Below are 17,511 nucleotides of genomic sequence, written 5' to 3'. Positions count from 1 at the left end.
TTCTCTATTGAAATTTTCCTTCTATATTATATATAATACTATATTATATATATGTTCAGGTTCATTTAAGACCAGACTAATTTGTGAGACGCTAAGACAAAATCTAAATATAATTTTAAAAGCAAAATAAAAAGAAAATTTCCAAAATTTCTTTTTTTAATTATTATTTTCAAACTTTAATTACCTTAAAAAAATTAATATAAAAATAAAAAAAAAATTACCGTTATTTTTTTTTAAATATTTGAAATATTCTAATAGAATATTATATTGTAAATATTCTAATAAAATTTTAGAATGTTTAGAATGTTGTACTAGAATTCTTAGATATATAGAATATTCTAATATTCTACTAGAATATTGAAAATATATTTTTTTGGTATATTTTTATTTTTTTTGAAAATATAAATTCCCGAAAATAATATTATGATTTTTTTTTCGAAAATTTTCAATTATTTTGAATTTTAAAAATGTTTTATGTTTTAATAACCCAATGATGACTCGGTTGCGTTCACACGGTTTTAAAAATGTTTTTATGTTTTAATAACCAAATGAATGACTAGGGTTGCGTCTCACGGTCTCATAAAATTAGGCTGTTTCACATGAACCTAACCCGATATATATATATATATATATATATATATATATATATATATATATATATATATATATATATATATATATATATATATACACACACACGATTAAAGAACAATAATTAAAATACTAAATAAAGTTATTGAATTTATTTTTGTTACGTATGCGAATATGCATAGCATTCTATATATATATATATATATATATATATATATATATATATATATATATATATATATATATATATATATATAGAGAGAGAGAGAGAGAGAGAGAGAAAGAAAGAGAAAGAGAGAGAGATGTGGGTTCAATTGATAAAATAAAAAAGGTTGGAAATGGAGGAATTATTCTCAGCCACTCATTTAATTAGCCTTTAAACATAAAGGACACCGTGACAAACTTGTAAATATGATATAATAGCCTTCAATCACAAATACGTAAGTGTAAAGAATTAGATGACAGTTGAAATTCATTCGTTTTTTGCTTTTTCAATCCAACCTTCAATTCTGCTTGAATACGAACATATCTTCAACATCTATGATTAATCATACTCCCAGCATCATTAGAACAATATCATCGATAATCAATAAAAAATGAAATTCGTATCATTCATTCAACATCGCTCATCAAATAGAACATCGAAATTAAGGTTAGAAAAATATCAAATCATTTTTTGTTTGAAATTTTCATATATTTCTCTACCAATCTACTATTTTGTAAGATTTAAGTAGTCAAAATATCATATTTATCACATTTTTAAAAAAGTTAACTTGTATGCACTCAAACTGTTTGTTGAAATGCATAAACTAAATTATCACGTTATATTCACATATGAATATGTTACTCACCTGAATCAATATGTGATTATTAAAACACAAAACAAATATGCAAGTCTGTATGTTATTCATATGTGAATAACATATAAAAATTATATATATTTCTGAAAACACATTGTAATATTCATATATGAATATACTGTGCAATATTCACATATGAATATACCAACTATTATTCATAAGTGAATATACGATTTAATATTCACAAGTGAATATACTATGTACTATTCTCATGTGATATACCATTTAATACTATATAATATTCACATATGAAAATATCATCTAATATTCATAAATGAATATACCATCTAACATTCACAAGTGAATATACTATGTAATATTCACAAGTGAATGCATTGTCTAATATTTAAATATGAATATACTATGTTTAGTATATGCTATATTCATATATGAATAATACTTAAATTGTAAAAAAAATTAATCATAGTTTTTATTCATACGTGAATAACGAATGCACTGTAGTAAAAAGTAGATTCATTTTTATTCACTTATGAATAACGATAGCTGAAAATATATATATAAAAATTATTTTATCTTAAAACTATATCAATATGGATGTCTATTTGTAGAGAATAAAAAATCATGAATTTTGGTATATTTAAAATCATTTTTCGATAAAAATAGCTTCTTAAAAATTTAAAAAAAAAACGAAAAAACTATGTTTTTGTATATATTAAGGTAATGCTTAGTATAATTTAAGAAAGCATGTTTTGTTGGAAAATACATGTGCATTCCTTTCGCATGTACGCCGGTACGTTGGAGGCTTTTGCGGCAAAAATAAATGATTGACTGAGAATGATTCCCCAATTATCAACCTTTTTTTTTCTCAATTGAACCCTCATATATATATATATATATATATATATATATATATATATATATATATATATATAAGGAAGGGTTATTTGGAAAACAAAAAACCCTAAAAATCATAAAAATGAATAAAAAAAACCAAGACATCACAAAACTTTTTTTTGAATTTTTTTTATCAAAAATCGCAACATTTTTTACAATTTCGCTGAAAAAAAAAATCAAAAATCAATTTTTTTTAAAAAAAAAATTTCAGCGATTTTGACCTAAAAGTTGCGATTTTTTGATAAAAAAATTCAAAAAAAAGTTTTGTGATCTCCAAGTATTTTTTTTATGCATTTTATGATTTTTAGGGTTTTTTGTTTTTAACTAATTGGTAATTATCTTTTGTTTTGGTAAGGATAATCTCATAATTACAATAAAATTCGGATTTTATCATTCAAAAATGGTTTTGGCAATTATCCTTCAGCAAAATAGCATAAAATTTTGAGTTTTCCTCTGTCTGACGACCGGACTCGCCGAGTCACTACTTGGACTCGCCGAGTTGGGCCAACTCGCCGAGTCCAACTAGTGACTCGCCGAGTCCAGTCAGGCAGAGGCAGAAAAAACGAATTTTCAGTTAACAAGCGATCATTGCATCACATACAACAGAAACCAATCAAGGCTCTGATGCCACTGATGGGTTTTTAAACACAAGAACTTTCCTATGTGCTCGTGCAAACCCTAATACTTGGATCTAGGTTTCTCTATTGTACATGCAGTTCATCCAAGATTTGAAACCCTAAATCTAGCATACATAAATCAAAATTAACATAAGATATCAGATCTAGATGATTACCTCTTCAAGAATGCTTGATCTTTCTTCTTTGTTGAGCTTAGAGTCATAAGTGTAACTCCTTTAATGGCTTACAAACACCAAGAAACAAGAAGGCTATTGTGAGAAAGGGAGGAGGCTCTAAATTTCGGCCCTAGGGGTCTCTTGGAAGCAAGTCCCAAATTTTGAAGGCTAGTGATCTTATTTATATTGTTGGTTGCTAGGGTTTCAGTTAAAACCCTAATAGATAGCTTAATCAGCAAGCAGCCAACGGAACCTTCTGGAATAGGGCTTGTGGACGAAATTTTAATGGACTCTCATCATAATTTCGTTCCCCCTTGATCCATTAGATTTCCCAGCCCAAAAACCAACTATCATACATCTGACAGTTTATACCCCTTTATTTAATTAATCTCTTTTAGCCACCAAATTAATTCCTAATCAATTTTTGACTAATATTAATTAAATAATATGATTTTTCTTTTAATAAATAAATCTTATAATATATTAATAAATCATAATATCCTCTCTCTCTCTCTCCATAAATTACCTTGTCAAGTTGCTTTAGCGAAGGTAACCCAAAAGGACCATGCACAACCGAGCCAAGTACATACCAAATATAGTTACGGGCTTAGACACTAATCCAATATATATATATATATATATATATATATATATATATATATATGTATATATATATATATACATGTGTGTGTGTGTGTGTATATATATATATATATATATATATATATATATATATATATATATATATATATATATAAGTCTATATTTAATTAGTTTCTTTTGATCACCAAATTAATTATTGATCAATACTAATTAAATAATATGATTTCATATTAATATATTTTAACTTATAATATATTAATAAATCATAAATATACTATTCTCAAATGACTATCCATACAAATTGTTTCGGTGAAGTGCGACCCAAATGGACCATGCCAGGTCGGGTCAAATACATACCAAATATAGTTATGGACATAGACACCTCATCCAACAAGTTGAACCAAAGTCGGGGAGACCATGCCAGGTCGGGTCAAATACTTACCTTTTTGTTTTAATTTTTTCTCTGCATTACAGGATTCACGACGTGAATTCTGAAGTCCTTAGTTTTGTTTATTTCAATTCATTTTTCTTAGTTCAGTTTTACGTTTTATTTTTGTTTTATTTCAGGAGTTCATGAGCAGAGGCTCTAACACACCTTTAGTGCCATCACTTGAAGATCCCGAGTATGCAATTCACAAAAAGAAGGACAAGAGCGTGAAAGAAGATCAAACACCAAAGAAGACACCTTTACAAGAATTCAAATCAGTGTTCTCAAGGAAATCGGGGAAGAAAACGGGGGAATCAAGTTCATCTTCAAAGAACAAGAGCAAGCTTGAACACTTAGAACAAATACCCGTCCAAACCGAGTCTGAATACGATACCGAGCCTGAATTTGAAGAACATACAAGTGAACCCGAGAACGAGCCAAGGAACGAGATGGAAAATATTGAAGAAATGTCCATGGGAGCTTATAGAAAGAGAATTCGAGATGATGTTGGTCCAGGCTTAGTACAACCTGCCATTCCTTCCACTGCCACATTCGAGCTAAAGGGGCATATCCTTTCCGCACTAAAGGATATCCCATTCTATGGTAAAGATCATGAGGATGCGTTCAAGCACTTGGATGAAGTGAACGAGATTGTTGATTACTTCAATGTCCCAAATGTTAACAGAGACACAGTCTTGCTAAGGATGCTTCCCGTTACCTTTAAAGAAGCTGCAAAGGATTGGTTAAAAGCACTTCCACCTGGTACAATAACTACTTGGGCTCAAATGTGTGAGCAGTTTCTAAACCAATTATGTCCACCATCCAAGATTGCTAAACTTAAGAAGGTAATAGCCAATTTTGAGCAAAACCTAGGGGAGTCACTTTATGAATCTTGGGAACGTTACAAAGGGTTGTTAAGAAATTGTCCTCAACATGACCTTAACATTCAACAAGAAGTGTCCATATTCTATGACAGGGTCAATGTGATGACAAGACTGATGGGTTTTAGGTAAAACAAATAAACTAGAATACAATTCCTAAGTTCACATGCAACGTACTTTGGATCTATGTTTTAGCTATTGAACATACAACTTTGAATTGCAAAATAAGAACCCTAGATGTGAGAGGCTATTTTCGAAATTAACAAACTAGGGTTTAGTAATTACATACCTTTCAATTGTTATAGTAAACAATTGATAATTCCCTTGATCTTGATCTTGATCTTCTTGGAAGCTTAGCACCACAAGTGTAATGCCTCTAATGGAATCACACCCAAACTAGCAAGAAGGAAAGTAGAAGGAGAGAGAGGGAGTATGCAATTTTCGGCCCTAAGGGTTTCTTCCAAAGAAAAGAGTGACCAAAATGTGAACCAGGAGGCTCCTTATATAGTTGAGGGATCTAGGGTTTAGGAAAAACCCTAATGCTCCTTGCTTAGAGCCTAAGCAAAGCCAAAGGCCTTATCCAAGCCCCCTTGGACGAAATCCTTAGGGTTTCCCCTATAGATTTCGTCCACCTCCTTCCAAGGAGGTTCTGGAGCCTTCCACTCAACTATTAGATAATTGCAAACTAGTCCCTACACTTTATAATTAATTCTTTTAACCCCAAAATTAATTCTGATTAATTTCTGGCTAACAATTAATTAAACAAAATGATTTCTTATTAATATATTAATCTTTTAACATATTAATAAATTCATTTATATTAATTTATTAATCTTATAATAAATTAATATCTCTCCTTTCATAATTTCCTTGTCCGGTTGCTAGGTTTGAGGGCAACCCAAAAGAACTGTGCTGCTATCAATTCAAGTATATACCAATTATAGTTATGGACTTAGACACCTAATCCAACAGTCTCCCACTTGGATAAGTCTGTAACTATAATTGCTAGTATGCCTTCTAAATTTGACCAGCAAATTGTAGCTTCCAAAAAGCTGCTGCCGAACTCTGACCCGGTCAGTTACAAGTCCTAAGATAAGTGATCATATAATCCTTCGTTCTGCAAGATATCCCCAGACATAAGACATGGAATACAATCAATCTCTTTGTCCAGAATCTATGTTTCCCGATTTCTGATTTGTGATGATGTAGGACTTCTAATTGAACACATCAATTTAGTCCTGGCTGGGCCCAGCACACAAGTCAACACCAAATCATCGAGGGGCCCACAGATATTGCTTTTCCCGTTAGGGCAAAAGGAACGAATAAACATTGACTCATATGCTTGTATCTTTTACTCATCAAACCATACATGACAATATGTTTTATAACACCAAGTTACTGATGCGTTTTCATATCACCAATGTATAGCCGACTTGCAAATTACAACTCATATATCTCTATTTCAAGATCATAGATATTATCGTCTCAGTATTACTCGTGATGAATTCCATGAAGTAATACTCTGAGCGTGGGTTTATCCAATACTCAAATCTCAATTTCTGAGTACTCATGAACGTTGCAGCAAATCTATTGCCATGTCTATCCTTAGACAATCTACAATCCAGTTCATGACAATCTTGATTCACTACTTACTTCCAAAAGTACGAGCGACTGTGGAGTTTGAATAATCTTATTATTCGGGAAGTCAAAACATGCAAAGTGAAACGCAATAATAATATTAATCTTATATGGCCCCAAAGCTTTTGAGCGTAAATAAAAACACTTTTATTTAAACACCATATTGATTACTCATTATTCATTGCTTATAGTTTCAGAAAATCAACTTATTACTTGAATTATAACCACAATTGTCCCATGCTCCAAGCATGCACACTTTGGTTTCCTATGGTCCATACTTTGTGAAATAAATCAATTGAAAAACCTTTCCAATGATGCTCATTTCACAATTCCCAATCCCTATTATTAGTGTTAGAACACAAGGTTCTTGCAACTACTAGAATATGCTAGATTCTAACATTTTATGCAATGATCCTTTCGCAAAGTCATAGCACAAAAGTCACCAAGACTTTGGCCAATGAAATTACAAAGTACTCTATCGGAAATTGTTACAAGATAATTCCATAGACGTGAAGTCTCACATTCAAAGTACATTCCTTTGAACATCCTTCTTGCATAAAAGTTTCTAATCTAGACACAGACTCTCAACATCCAACTCCCAATATGGAGACATTTCCATATTTTCCATTTGACGACTTATTCTTAATAGAATCTTATCTATTCATAATAATGTCGACATAGCCCATTCATCACTATACTTCCAACTACTCACAGGCGACAAGTCCTGAGTGAACCTCTGATTTTCCTTTGATAGTTGTTTAATTATTTTAGTCAGAACCGATTCTAGATCCTTTTTCCCTCTTAATACCCTAGGCATTTGGAAAATTTTAGAATGGTCAAATACTACAGCATATGCAATCAATCCTATACCCGAAGCGTATTGGACACAATGCATAATGTCTCACATAAAGACGTGATACTTTATCATCCTTCTGCCATAATATTTTATGTGTCATGTTCCCACAATTCGATCTATGAAGAGGGATGCCGTGATCATAATCGAATTTGAGAATGCACTATATATCCTTGACTAAATTTATTAATGTTTCTCGATCTAAGCTTTCGAATTTTGAAACGAAGTATAATATTCTCTCCCTTAATTGTAGCAAAACAACTTTTCAAACATTACAACTTTGCAAAGTGAATCTTTGTTTTCTATAATTAATATTGCTAACTCGCAATACTTTACCATAATAATCATGCTCCCACTAACATGATGATTATTTTCTTACCAGCATAACACTTATGCTCCCACTAGCTTTGACATGTATTCAGAAAAACAATTAGACTTCCAGAGAACAATGCTTATTGAATTCCTTAAGTTCATATTTCTAATACCTAACACTTTGATAAGCCTTTATCAAAGCTTCTTAAAATCATACACATTTGCCTTAGAAAGCTCATATGTGTGTCTAGACAAATTCAGAACTTATGTCACTAAGTCCCAAATGTTCAGACTAATTGTCAAATCTCATAATTCGAACTATGGAAAGGGATGCCGTAACCATAATCGAATTTGAGAATACAATTTCCACAATTGCTATCTTCTTAAAATCTCTCTTAGTGAAAGCATTTCCTCACAGTCATTTTCATGAAGGAGGTAATCTTATGACACTTAGATTTTGTGGTGTATAAGTTCCTATCCATGTGAATTTGTCAAAACCAAAGTTTGTGACAAATCCAAAATCATATGGACTGAACTTTCTCAATCTCGATTTCTTGCCTCATGGTAACACGAGTGCCCACCATGTCTTCCAAGTGGTTTATCAACTCATCCTTACTTATCAATGTACTTTCCATTGATCAAGGTGCTATGTCTTTATGCATTCACATGAGAACTCATAGAACTCACTTGCATAATTAATTCAATTGGAATGGCATAGAAAAGGAGTATGTCATCCACGATAGGCTATAAACCTCAAGTCGTGTGCTAGTGATGATCGATAAGGTTTATTCTTGATTAGTTCTTGAAACCTTTTTCAAGATCATTAAAACTCCCACTGACCTCTTGACATATACGATTCTCTTGTCAGGAACCTTTCCTTGACAAAACAAATATTCAAGAGTTAGTGTGGTTCTTATGAAGACAAAACACTTCACAAAATTTGTCCTAGTTGGTCTTTGTTTTATCCCATCACAACTTACAAATTTTAAATGTGCAAGAATAAGAAAACTTTTCCAAATTCCACATTTGATGAGTGTTATAAACCTTCTTGAGACTTGTCACTCAATTCACAATCTTGGAGTATAACTCTAAGACTTGATGTTGGAATGAAGTATGATTGACTTCTTGATTTTAACCATTTCCACAATTCTCGATTCCTCTTCTTAGACATGCAAATGTACTAAGACTTACTTAGAGGATCAATTGAGATATGGTTCCTAATCATTAAGACTTATCATAAAACACAATAAAAGTTACTCTCCCTTCTTCTTAGAATAGAGATACTTTTATCTTTCTGCCTACTTGATTCTTCTTATTCGTTCTGCCATTGATTGAAATTCTTTCAATCAACTCAGAATTATATTTAATCTTATAATCATAACCATATTCACTAAACTTTAGTAAATCATGACGAATATCTTTATCACTCTCGTGGTGAACTTGATCAATGTACAACCTAGTGTACTTGATCTCCTAGTCCTTCTCTTGACACTTTGTCAAAGAATTAGTCTAATTTCCAAATATGAAGTTTCTCATTCATCACGCAATCAAGTTGCATGACTCCAAGTTTCTGTCCAATTGAAGCTTGGGCGATGAGAATCTTTCCTCATTTGGCAAATTCTCGACATTTCCACAAATGACATAATTAAGAATCAAATCCATTATTGATAACAATACATCAATTTTTCATAACGACTTCATTGCAAGGATATGTATACATAAAATTATTCAAACCAAAATTTCTTTTATTGATAAAAGCAGCGGAAAACTTGTCCTTACAATGCAAAATCAACTGAAAAACTATGTATTTATTCCTAACAAATTTATCATAACTTTCTAAGCTCAAAATCAGATCTACGAATCCATGCGACGGTGATCCATTTCTTCGTGATCAGACTCATCTTGCTTTTCCATCAAGCTTCCTCTCTTTTCTCTGATCCTGCAAAACATTCAAATGTAATCTTATCACATTATGTATTAAGAATCAATGAATAGGAACTTAATGGAGTTAGATAATGGATTTTACCTGAAGTAGAGCCATATTCCTTGACTCTCCCATCTCTTGGACTCTTCAGGTTCTCAGGGCAGATTTGTATCCAACGCCCCTTCTCTTGGCAGCAGAAACAGGTGGGCTCTTTTGGAATGTCCTTAAAAGCATGGTTGGTTGATTCACCAAACAAATATGCTCCATTGCTTTGCCAAATCATTTCTGATTCAACAGCAATAAGCATGTAAGTTAGGTCAATGAGGGTGGCGTCAAGATCCATCATATAATACTCTCTCTTAAACTTATTATATGATTCAGGTAGTGACTGAAGAACCCAGTCCGCAGCCAACTTCTTGGGAAAGGTAGCACCCAACATTATCAACCTATCGATGTGTGATTTCATCCCTAGGACGTGAGCACACACGGGTTTACCATCTTCATGTTTCATTGCCAATAGGGCTTCAGTGATATTGAACTTTTCAATCCTTCGGTCTTGTGGGTCTGGGAGAACAACGGGAGGAGGTGGAGGAAGTGGAATCAAGTTAGTCCACATGGAAGGGATTGATCTTTCACCTTCATAGTGGAACAGACTTTGAGCAGGAATACTTTTTCCTTTAGATTCGGGAAGACCATGGTTAGATTCAGACATCTACAAAACCAGGAGAAAATTCAAGTTAGTTGATAAGAATCCTTGATGTAACACCCAAAAGAAACATCGAGGCTAGGATCCAACACAACATTCCACAAATTGGAAGAGGGATGCCGTAATCCAATTTGCAGAATATTTGAAGGTAGGTAAATGACGATTTACCAATTTCCACCATGAAAAACGAAAAAGAAGGTTAAGTTTTAAATGTATTGGAAACTCCTAGATTCTTTGAGATTCATTGAAACTATTCAATGGCATGTTTTAATCTCGGATTATGCTCTTCTATTTGTGACTGGGATGCCGAGGATCACAAACAAGATGTGAATAACCATGCAAATGTGCTTGGTAACCTCATTGTCTTTATCATTAACAATTGATGTGCCGGTAAACCACACACGCTCCATCAAAATGACAATTATGAGATACCCATTACTACTCTTTATTAGTACCTTTTAGTGTGCCGGTTAACCACACACGCTCCACTAACGACCAATAAAGCATAATGTGCAATTTCATGGATTAGCATACTTTTCACATTTTTTCTAAGTAACCAGAGTTGGGATTTTATAAAATAATGTTCTAGTACTTTCTTTAATAACATTATACTTTTAATGAGATGTAGTTGTCCTATCAAATCCGTTCTGCTAACGACCCTCCACTAATCAAGGAAGCGGTGGGTGAGAGTGGACACCCATTCAACTACCATTTTATAGGCAGTTTCCTTATACCCCCCTTATAGATTAGCTTCGTGAATGAGGCATACTAGCGATTTGACTGACCATATTCTTATACATATATAATATTTAACTTTTAATTATAATATACATATAAGGTGTGTTTTAAAACATTTTAAAACTCCAAGGGTTTATATAAATTTTTCGAAATTTAAACTATTAAATTTTAAATTTAAGTAAACCAATTAATTAGATTTAATATTTATCTATTAATTAACTTTTAATTAATTTATTAAATCTTTTAAGGATTATCTAATTAAATTAAACAATTAACTTAATCCTAATCCATATCCCTTCTAGATTTCAAAAATATGGGGATAGGATAATTTCCTTAATTTTCTCAACCAAATAACTAGATTTAATATTTGTCTATTAATTAAATTTTAATTAAATTTAGTAAGGATTATCTAATTAAATCAAACACTTAATTTAATCCTAATCCATATCCCTTCTAGATTTCGAAAATATGGGGATAGGATAATTTCCTTATTTATCTCAATTATCCAATAAGGCAACTATTATCCAAAACAAAGAAACCTTAAAAGGGGGAGCATATTTCGAAATTACAAGGGGAGGAGGCTAGGGTTTTGGAAACCCTAACCCTAATTTCGACTAGGGTTCATGGAGGCTAGGGTTTTCGAAAACCCTTTGCACCAAAACCCTAAAATCGAAAATTTTGGCCTTTAGGGTTTAATGGCTATGAACCCTAATTTGCAATTCAACTATTATAGCAATTCAATTTAAAACAAACAATGGCTCTGATACCACTGATGGGTTTTAGGTAAAACAAATAAACTAGAATACAATTCCTAAGTTCACATGCAACGTACTTTGGATCTATGTTTTAGCTATTGAACATACAACTTTGAATTGTAAAATAAGAACCCTAGATGTGAGAGGCTATTTTCGAAATTAACAAACTAGGGTTTAGTAATTACATACCTTTCAATTGTTATAGTAAACAATTGATAATTCCCTTGATCTTGATCTTGATCTTCTTGGAAGCTTAGCACCACAAGTGTAATGCCTCTAATGGAATCACACCCAAACTAGCAAGAAGGAAAGTAGAAGGAGAGAGAGGGAGTATGCAATTTTCGGCCCTAAGGGTTTCTTCCAAAGAAAAGAGTGACCAAAATGTGAACCATGAGGCTCCTTATATAGTTGAGGGATCTAGGGTTTAGGAAAAACCCTAATGCTCCTTGCTTAGGGCCTAAGCAAAGCCAAAGGCCTTATCCAATCCCCCTTGGACGAAATCCTTAGGGTTTCCCCTATAGATTTCGTCCACCTCCTTCCAAGGAGGTTCTGGAGCCTTCCACTCAACTATTAGATAATTGCGAACTAGTCCTTGCACTTTATAATTAATTCTTTTAACCCCAAAATTAATTCTGATTAATTTCTGGCTAACAATTAATTAAACAAAATGATTTCTTATTAATATATTAATCTTTTAACATATTAATAAATTCATTTATATTAATTTATTAATCTTATAATAAATTAATATCTCTCCTTTCATAATTTCCTTGTCCGGTTGCTAGGTTTGAGGGCAACCCAAAAGGATTGTGCTGCTATCAATTCAAGTATATACCAATTATAGTTATGGGCTTAGACACCTAATCCAACAAAGACAACTCCTTGATTCTCAAGGACCACTTACAAAGAATAATCCGAGCGAAGTCAACGAATTAGTTGAAGAATTCACAAAACACTCTCGTGAATATCATAGTCCAAGGAATGAAGGCATTAAAGGAGTTGGGGGGTGCACAAATTGAAGAGATGGCTGCTATGATGGCAATGCTTAAAACTATGGATAGGAGATTGACACAAATGGACCAATCAATTCATGCAATTAGAGTTGGTTGCGAGAGATGTAGTGGCCCACATTTGACAAAAGATTTCAACTTGGATGAATATGGAAACAAGAAAGCTCAAATTTGCTATTCGAGTGGGGACAAGTATGATGAAGACTGGAGGAAACCAAAGAAAGAGTGGCTGCCTTATGATGAATACAAGAAGCAAAAGGAAGAAAAATATAGACAAACTGGCAGAGGCTTCTACCAAAAAGAGCAACCACCAGCTGAGAAGAAATCATAATTAGAGACCATGTTGATGAAATTTGTGGAAGCTTCAGAAAAAAGACATGATGCTACTAACGTTGCAATGGAAGAACAAAGAACTATAATGAAGAATCATCAATCAATGATGATAGATCAGAAAGCATTAATAAAGAATCAGCAAGCCTCCATAAATAACCTTGAAGTACAACTTGGTCAACTTACCACTTTGGTTAATGAGAAGATGTTCCCAAAAGATCCTAAAAAAAAAGACCCAATCTCACATAATGGCCATAGATATTGAAGAAGACGCGATTTCTGAGTTCCTAGAAGCCTTAGAAGAGGAGCCACAGCAGACCGATCCGAAGCCAAAGAAGCTGAAGCTCGAATTTGAAGAATCTGCTGGAATACCCAGTTCACGTCGTGAGCCCGCTATGCTGACATCGTAGGTCGGGTCTGAACAGAAGAATTTTGTATCTGTTCCAGCTTATAACCCGCCTTTGCCATTCCCGTCTAGATCTAATCTCAATCCACTGGAGAGAGAACATCTGGAGTTTATCAAGCAATTGAAGGGTATTCCTATTAATACTCCTTTTATTGATTCACTTGCAAAAATTCTAGAATATGCTAAGTTCTTACAAGACTTGTTAGACACTCGTCAACAATTAAAGAAGAATTCTAAGGTGGTTTTAAGTGAGAAAAGCTCAAAAGCGGTGTTGGGAGAAATACCTAAGAAGATGGGGGATCCTGGACGACTCACTCTCCTATGTGAGTTTGGGAATAATATGAAGGTTTATGCTTTAGCCGATTCTGGGGCTAACATAAATTTGATGCCTTATTCATTTTATCAAAAGTTAAATATTCAGAAAATGAAGGGTACAAAGATGACTATTCACATGGCGAACCGTTCAGTGACACAGCCCCGAGGCATTGTGGAGGATATTCTCGTGAAAATTGGGAAATTCATTTTTCCAATAGACTTTGTGGTTTTGGATAGGAAAGAGGACCCCAGTGTACCGATTATTCTTGGTCACCTATTACTTAATACTGCTGGAGCTCTGGTTGATATACGCGAGTCCAAGCTCACCTTGAGAGTTGGGGATGAGAAGGAAATTTTTGGAATAGAAGATGGTTTCCAAGGGAATCTTGCTCAAGAAGAGGTTTTCAACATTGATGAAGAAAATGAACTTGAAGAATTAGATAAGCTTATGGAAGAAGAGATCAAAACAATTCAACAAGTTAAAAGAACAAAACCAAGAGCATCTGATCCATTTTTAGTTGAAGTCATTGCCTACACGAATCCAACTTCTTGGGTAAGCAAGGAAGATGATGAGATGTCGAGTGATGAAGATGAGGTTACTTCAAAAGTAACAAGTCCAGTAGTGAAAGAAGAGAAGGATATAATGGAGCTTAAAGATGATGAAAATTGAAGATTCAAGGGATCAAACACAAGCTTAATGGAGACGAGGTCAAGGCTAAAAAGGTAAATTCGAAAAAGGCTATAAAATATGTGTGCAAGCTTACAAGAGGCGTTTCAGGGAGCAAAAGATCCTAGTGGTGGACTCTTCATATGATTCAAGGTAGGAGGCACGGAGTCCATGTAACGCCCATAAAATTTGAGCCAAATTAAAACATTTTAATTCATTCAAAAACCATTAAGTTCATACATTTGTTTTCAAAATAGTTTAAACATCAGAGTTTTTCCTAGAACCATATCACATAAATCATAAAACATGATGAGCAATACGATCACGCCTTCGCCTTGCCATGATCTCCTGAAGTACCTGAAACAAAACACTGAACTGTAAGCCTGAAAGCTTAGTGAGTTACCCCCAAAATACCGATACACATAAAGTCCACACAACCATGTCAACAATAACATATCATAACAAACTGAAAAGAACAACACGTAACGGGTCCACAGCTTTACAGAGTGGAATACTCCTGGGCCCACAGTGTGAGTCTGGAATGCCTACTGATCCCTCAGCCCTCATCTGGATTGCCACCGAGCCCTCAGTACAAGTCTGGAATGCCTACCGGTCCCTCAACTCATATTTGGAATGGTCCCGAGTCCTCAGTATGAGTCTGGAATGCCTACCGGGCCCTCAACTCATATCTGGAATACTCCCGAGTCCTCAGTATGAGTCTGGAATGCCTACCTGGCCCTCCGCTCATATCTGGAATACTTCGGAGTCCTCAGTATGAGTCTGGAATGCCTACCAGGCCCTCAGCTTATATCTGGAATACTCTAGGATTTGTTGGCTACCGCATGAAGCAGTATGTGACAACCCGATATTTTTCAAATCAATGTAACATTCAAAAAGTCAAATACAATGAACTATTTGGAATCAACGAAATTAGCTTCAAAAATAAAGTGTTCTAAAATCTAAATTAGGATGCATAAAATTTTAGATATCGTGCCAAGGTTTCCAAAAACATAAAGAACACTCAAATCCGAGTAATAACGAAGGAGTTATGACCGATCGAAAATCCACGGCACACCCGGTAAAACATTTCTAAACGTAAAAAGTGAAATTTCAATAAAATGCATTTTAGCCTTATGTATCTAAACGAAAGTCGTAGATTACGTTAAACCGTGAACGTGCTTATAAAGAACGCCCAAATCTGACTTCGTATGAAGAAGTTACGAAGTTTCTAAGTTTCGTAACAGCGGTAGACAGCTAAAAACTTGAAATAAAGATCGAGCGATTTTTAGCCAACACAACCTAAACGAGAGATGAAGGTCTCTACAATAGTAGTACAATGGTAAAAAGACAGACGAAAACAGACATCGGATAAAGAAGTTATGGATTTTTAATGGAATTATCGTGTCCTGGCCTATTAAATAAAATATAATTAAAAATAATTTCAAAATGAGCCGACGAAGTCTAAATGAAAGTTTTTGAGTATTTTCTCACCTTCGCGTGGATATAAAGAACATCGAAAACGGAGCTTGTATGCGAAAGTTACGCATTTTAGAAGTTTTTGGCACGCATTTCAAAGCTTATCCGAAGGAGTACGCCGAGCGTACTGAATGGAGGGCCTCGGGTTGGCCACATCGCCCCTACGCCTCTATGCCCCGTCCTGTCCGAAGTCCAATAGTCGATGATGCGGTAAGCAGTGACGTCCGAGTACGCCCCGCGTACGAGGGTATGCCCAACGTACGAGGTACACACCCGCGTACTTCGGTGTACGCCCATCGTACGAGGGCAGTGTTCCTCACCTATATATAGGATGCGAGACCTCTGACTTTCCTTGACCATTTCCTACCTCTCTCATTCTTACTCCACATTTTGCATCCCGAGACGATCCCGACTTCCCGGTTTCATACCCCAGCCCCGACGAAGGTCCGAAGCCCCGAGATTCCCGAGAATCTCGCCACTTTCCGGTCAAAGTGCCACCCGAGAAAAAGCTCACTTTCTTCGAATCGTCACACTTTCCAAGTGAGTTCATACCCCTACTTTTTCACGTCTTTTTCATGTTTTAGGGGGGGGGGGGGAATACAAGTGCAATAGGAGAAAACATATCGCTTTATATAGATTTAAATACAACATCTATATTTTTAAAATACTTAGATATCAACATTATACTTTGCACAGAAAGTTAGTATTTTATCGAGTTATTATCACCAAATGGAACACACTTTCGGAAAAACTATAATGGGTATAGTTTGCGGGTTATTCATTACATTCTTACGTAAACATTGTGAAAATGAAATACTTTCATCTGCATGAAATATAGACTTTATTTTTCGTAAATCTATTTATACTAAGTGTTGTGAGATATTCAACTTCAACGTACTCTCAAGTATGCATTTCAAGTCTTGTATTATAAACCATAATCTCTTGGAGGGAGAGCGTGATACTTGTGTATAGATCTATACGCGATTGACAATCCCGCACCTAAACTGTTAGCTACAGTTAGACCGGCAGATCTGGGGTGACAAATGTGATAACACTACAACACCTGAAGAACGTTGTTACAGGCAGTCTGTGTCAATAGCATGGTTATAAAACTAACACGTAAGTATTAAAATAAGTTTGATTTACGAGACTCTTGAATGCATTCAGTATATACATTATTTTGAGTATAAATTTACCTTCATCAGTTGAGCACGAAAGATACTAATGCCCTCCAACTTTTGGGACTTTTTCAATCTATATGAAGAAAATATTGGATTTTCTGGAAACCACATTCACCTACTTTTACTAAAAGACATACACATTTCAGTACAAAAACACTTATGAACTCACCAACTTTATTGTTGACACTTT

General features: G+C 34.1%; 1 protein-coding gene and 1 non-coding gene across 2 annotated transcripts; one reads left to right on the top strand and one right to left on the bottom strand.

The window, feature by feature from the left end:
- Positions 1–4,962: 4,962 nt before the first annotated feature.
- On the bottom strand, positions 4,963–5,069 carry LOC111914771 (small nucleolar RNA R71). Its single transcript, XR_002857929.1, has one exon. It is a non-coding gene; the product is annotated as a small nucleolar RNA R71 (small nucleolar RNA).
- Positions 5,070–13,524: 8,455 nt separating this feature from the next.
- On the top strand, positions 13,525–14,667 carry LOC111914615 (uncharacterized). The gene is made up of 4 exons (XM_023910311.1): positions 13,525–13,660; positions 13,859–14,028; positions 14,104–14,368; positions 14,516–14,667. Exons 1-4 carry the CDS (start codon positions 13,525–13,527, stop codon positions 14,665–14,667), a joined length of 723 nt encoding a protein of 240 aa, XP_023766079.1.
- Positions 14,668–17,511: the final 2,844 nt, after the last annotated feature.

This window comes from Lactuca sativa, chromosome 4 (genome assembly GCF_002870075.4).
Source record: "Lactuca sativa cultivar Salinas chromosome 4, Lsat_Salinas_v11, whole genome shotgun sequence".
In the NCBI taxonomy this organism is placed as follows: Eukaryota; Viridiplantae; Streptophyta; class Magnoliopsida; order Asterales; family Asteraceae; genus Lactuca; species Lactuca sativa.
Note: the sequence above shows the minus strand (reverse complement) of the source record. Positions and strands in the feature narration are given on the sequence as shown.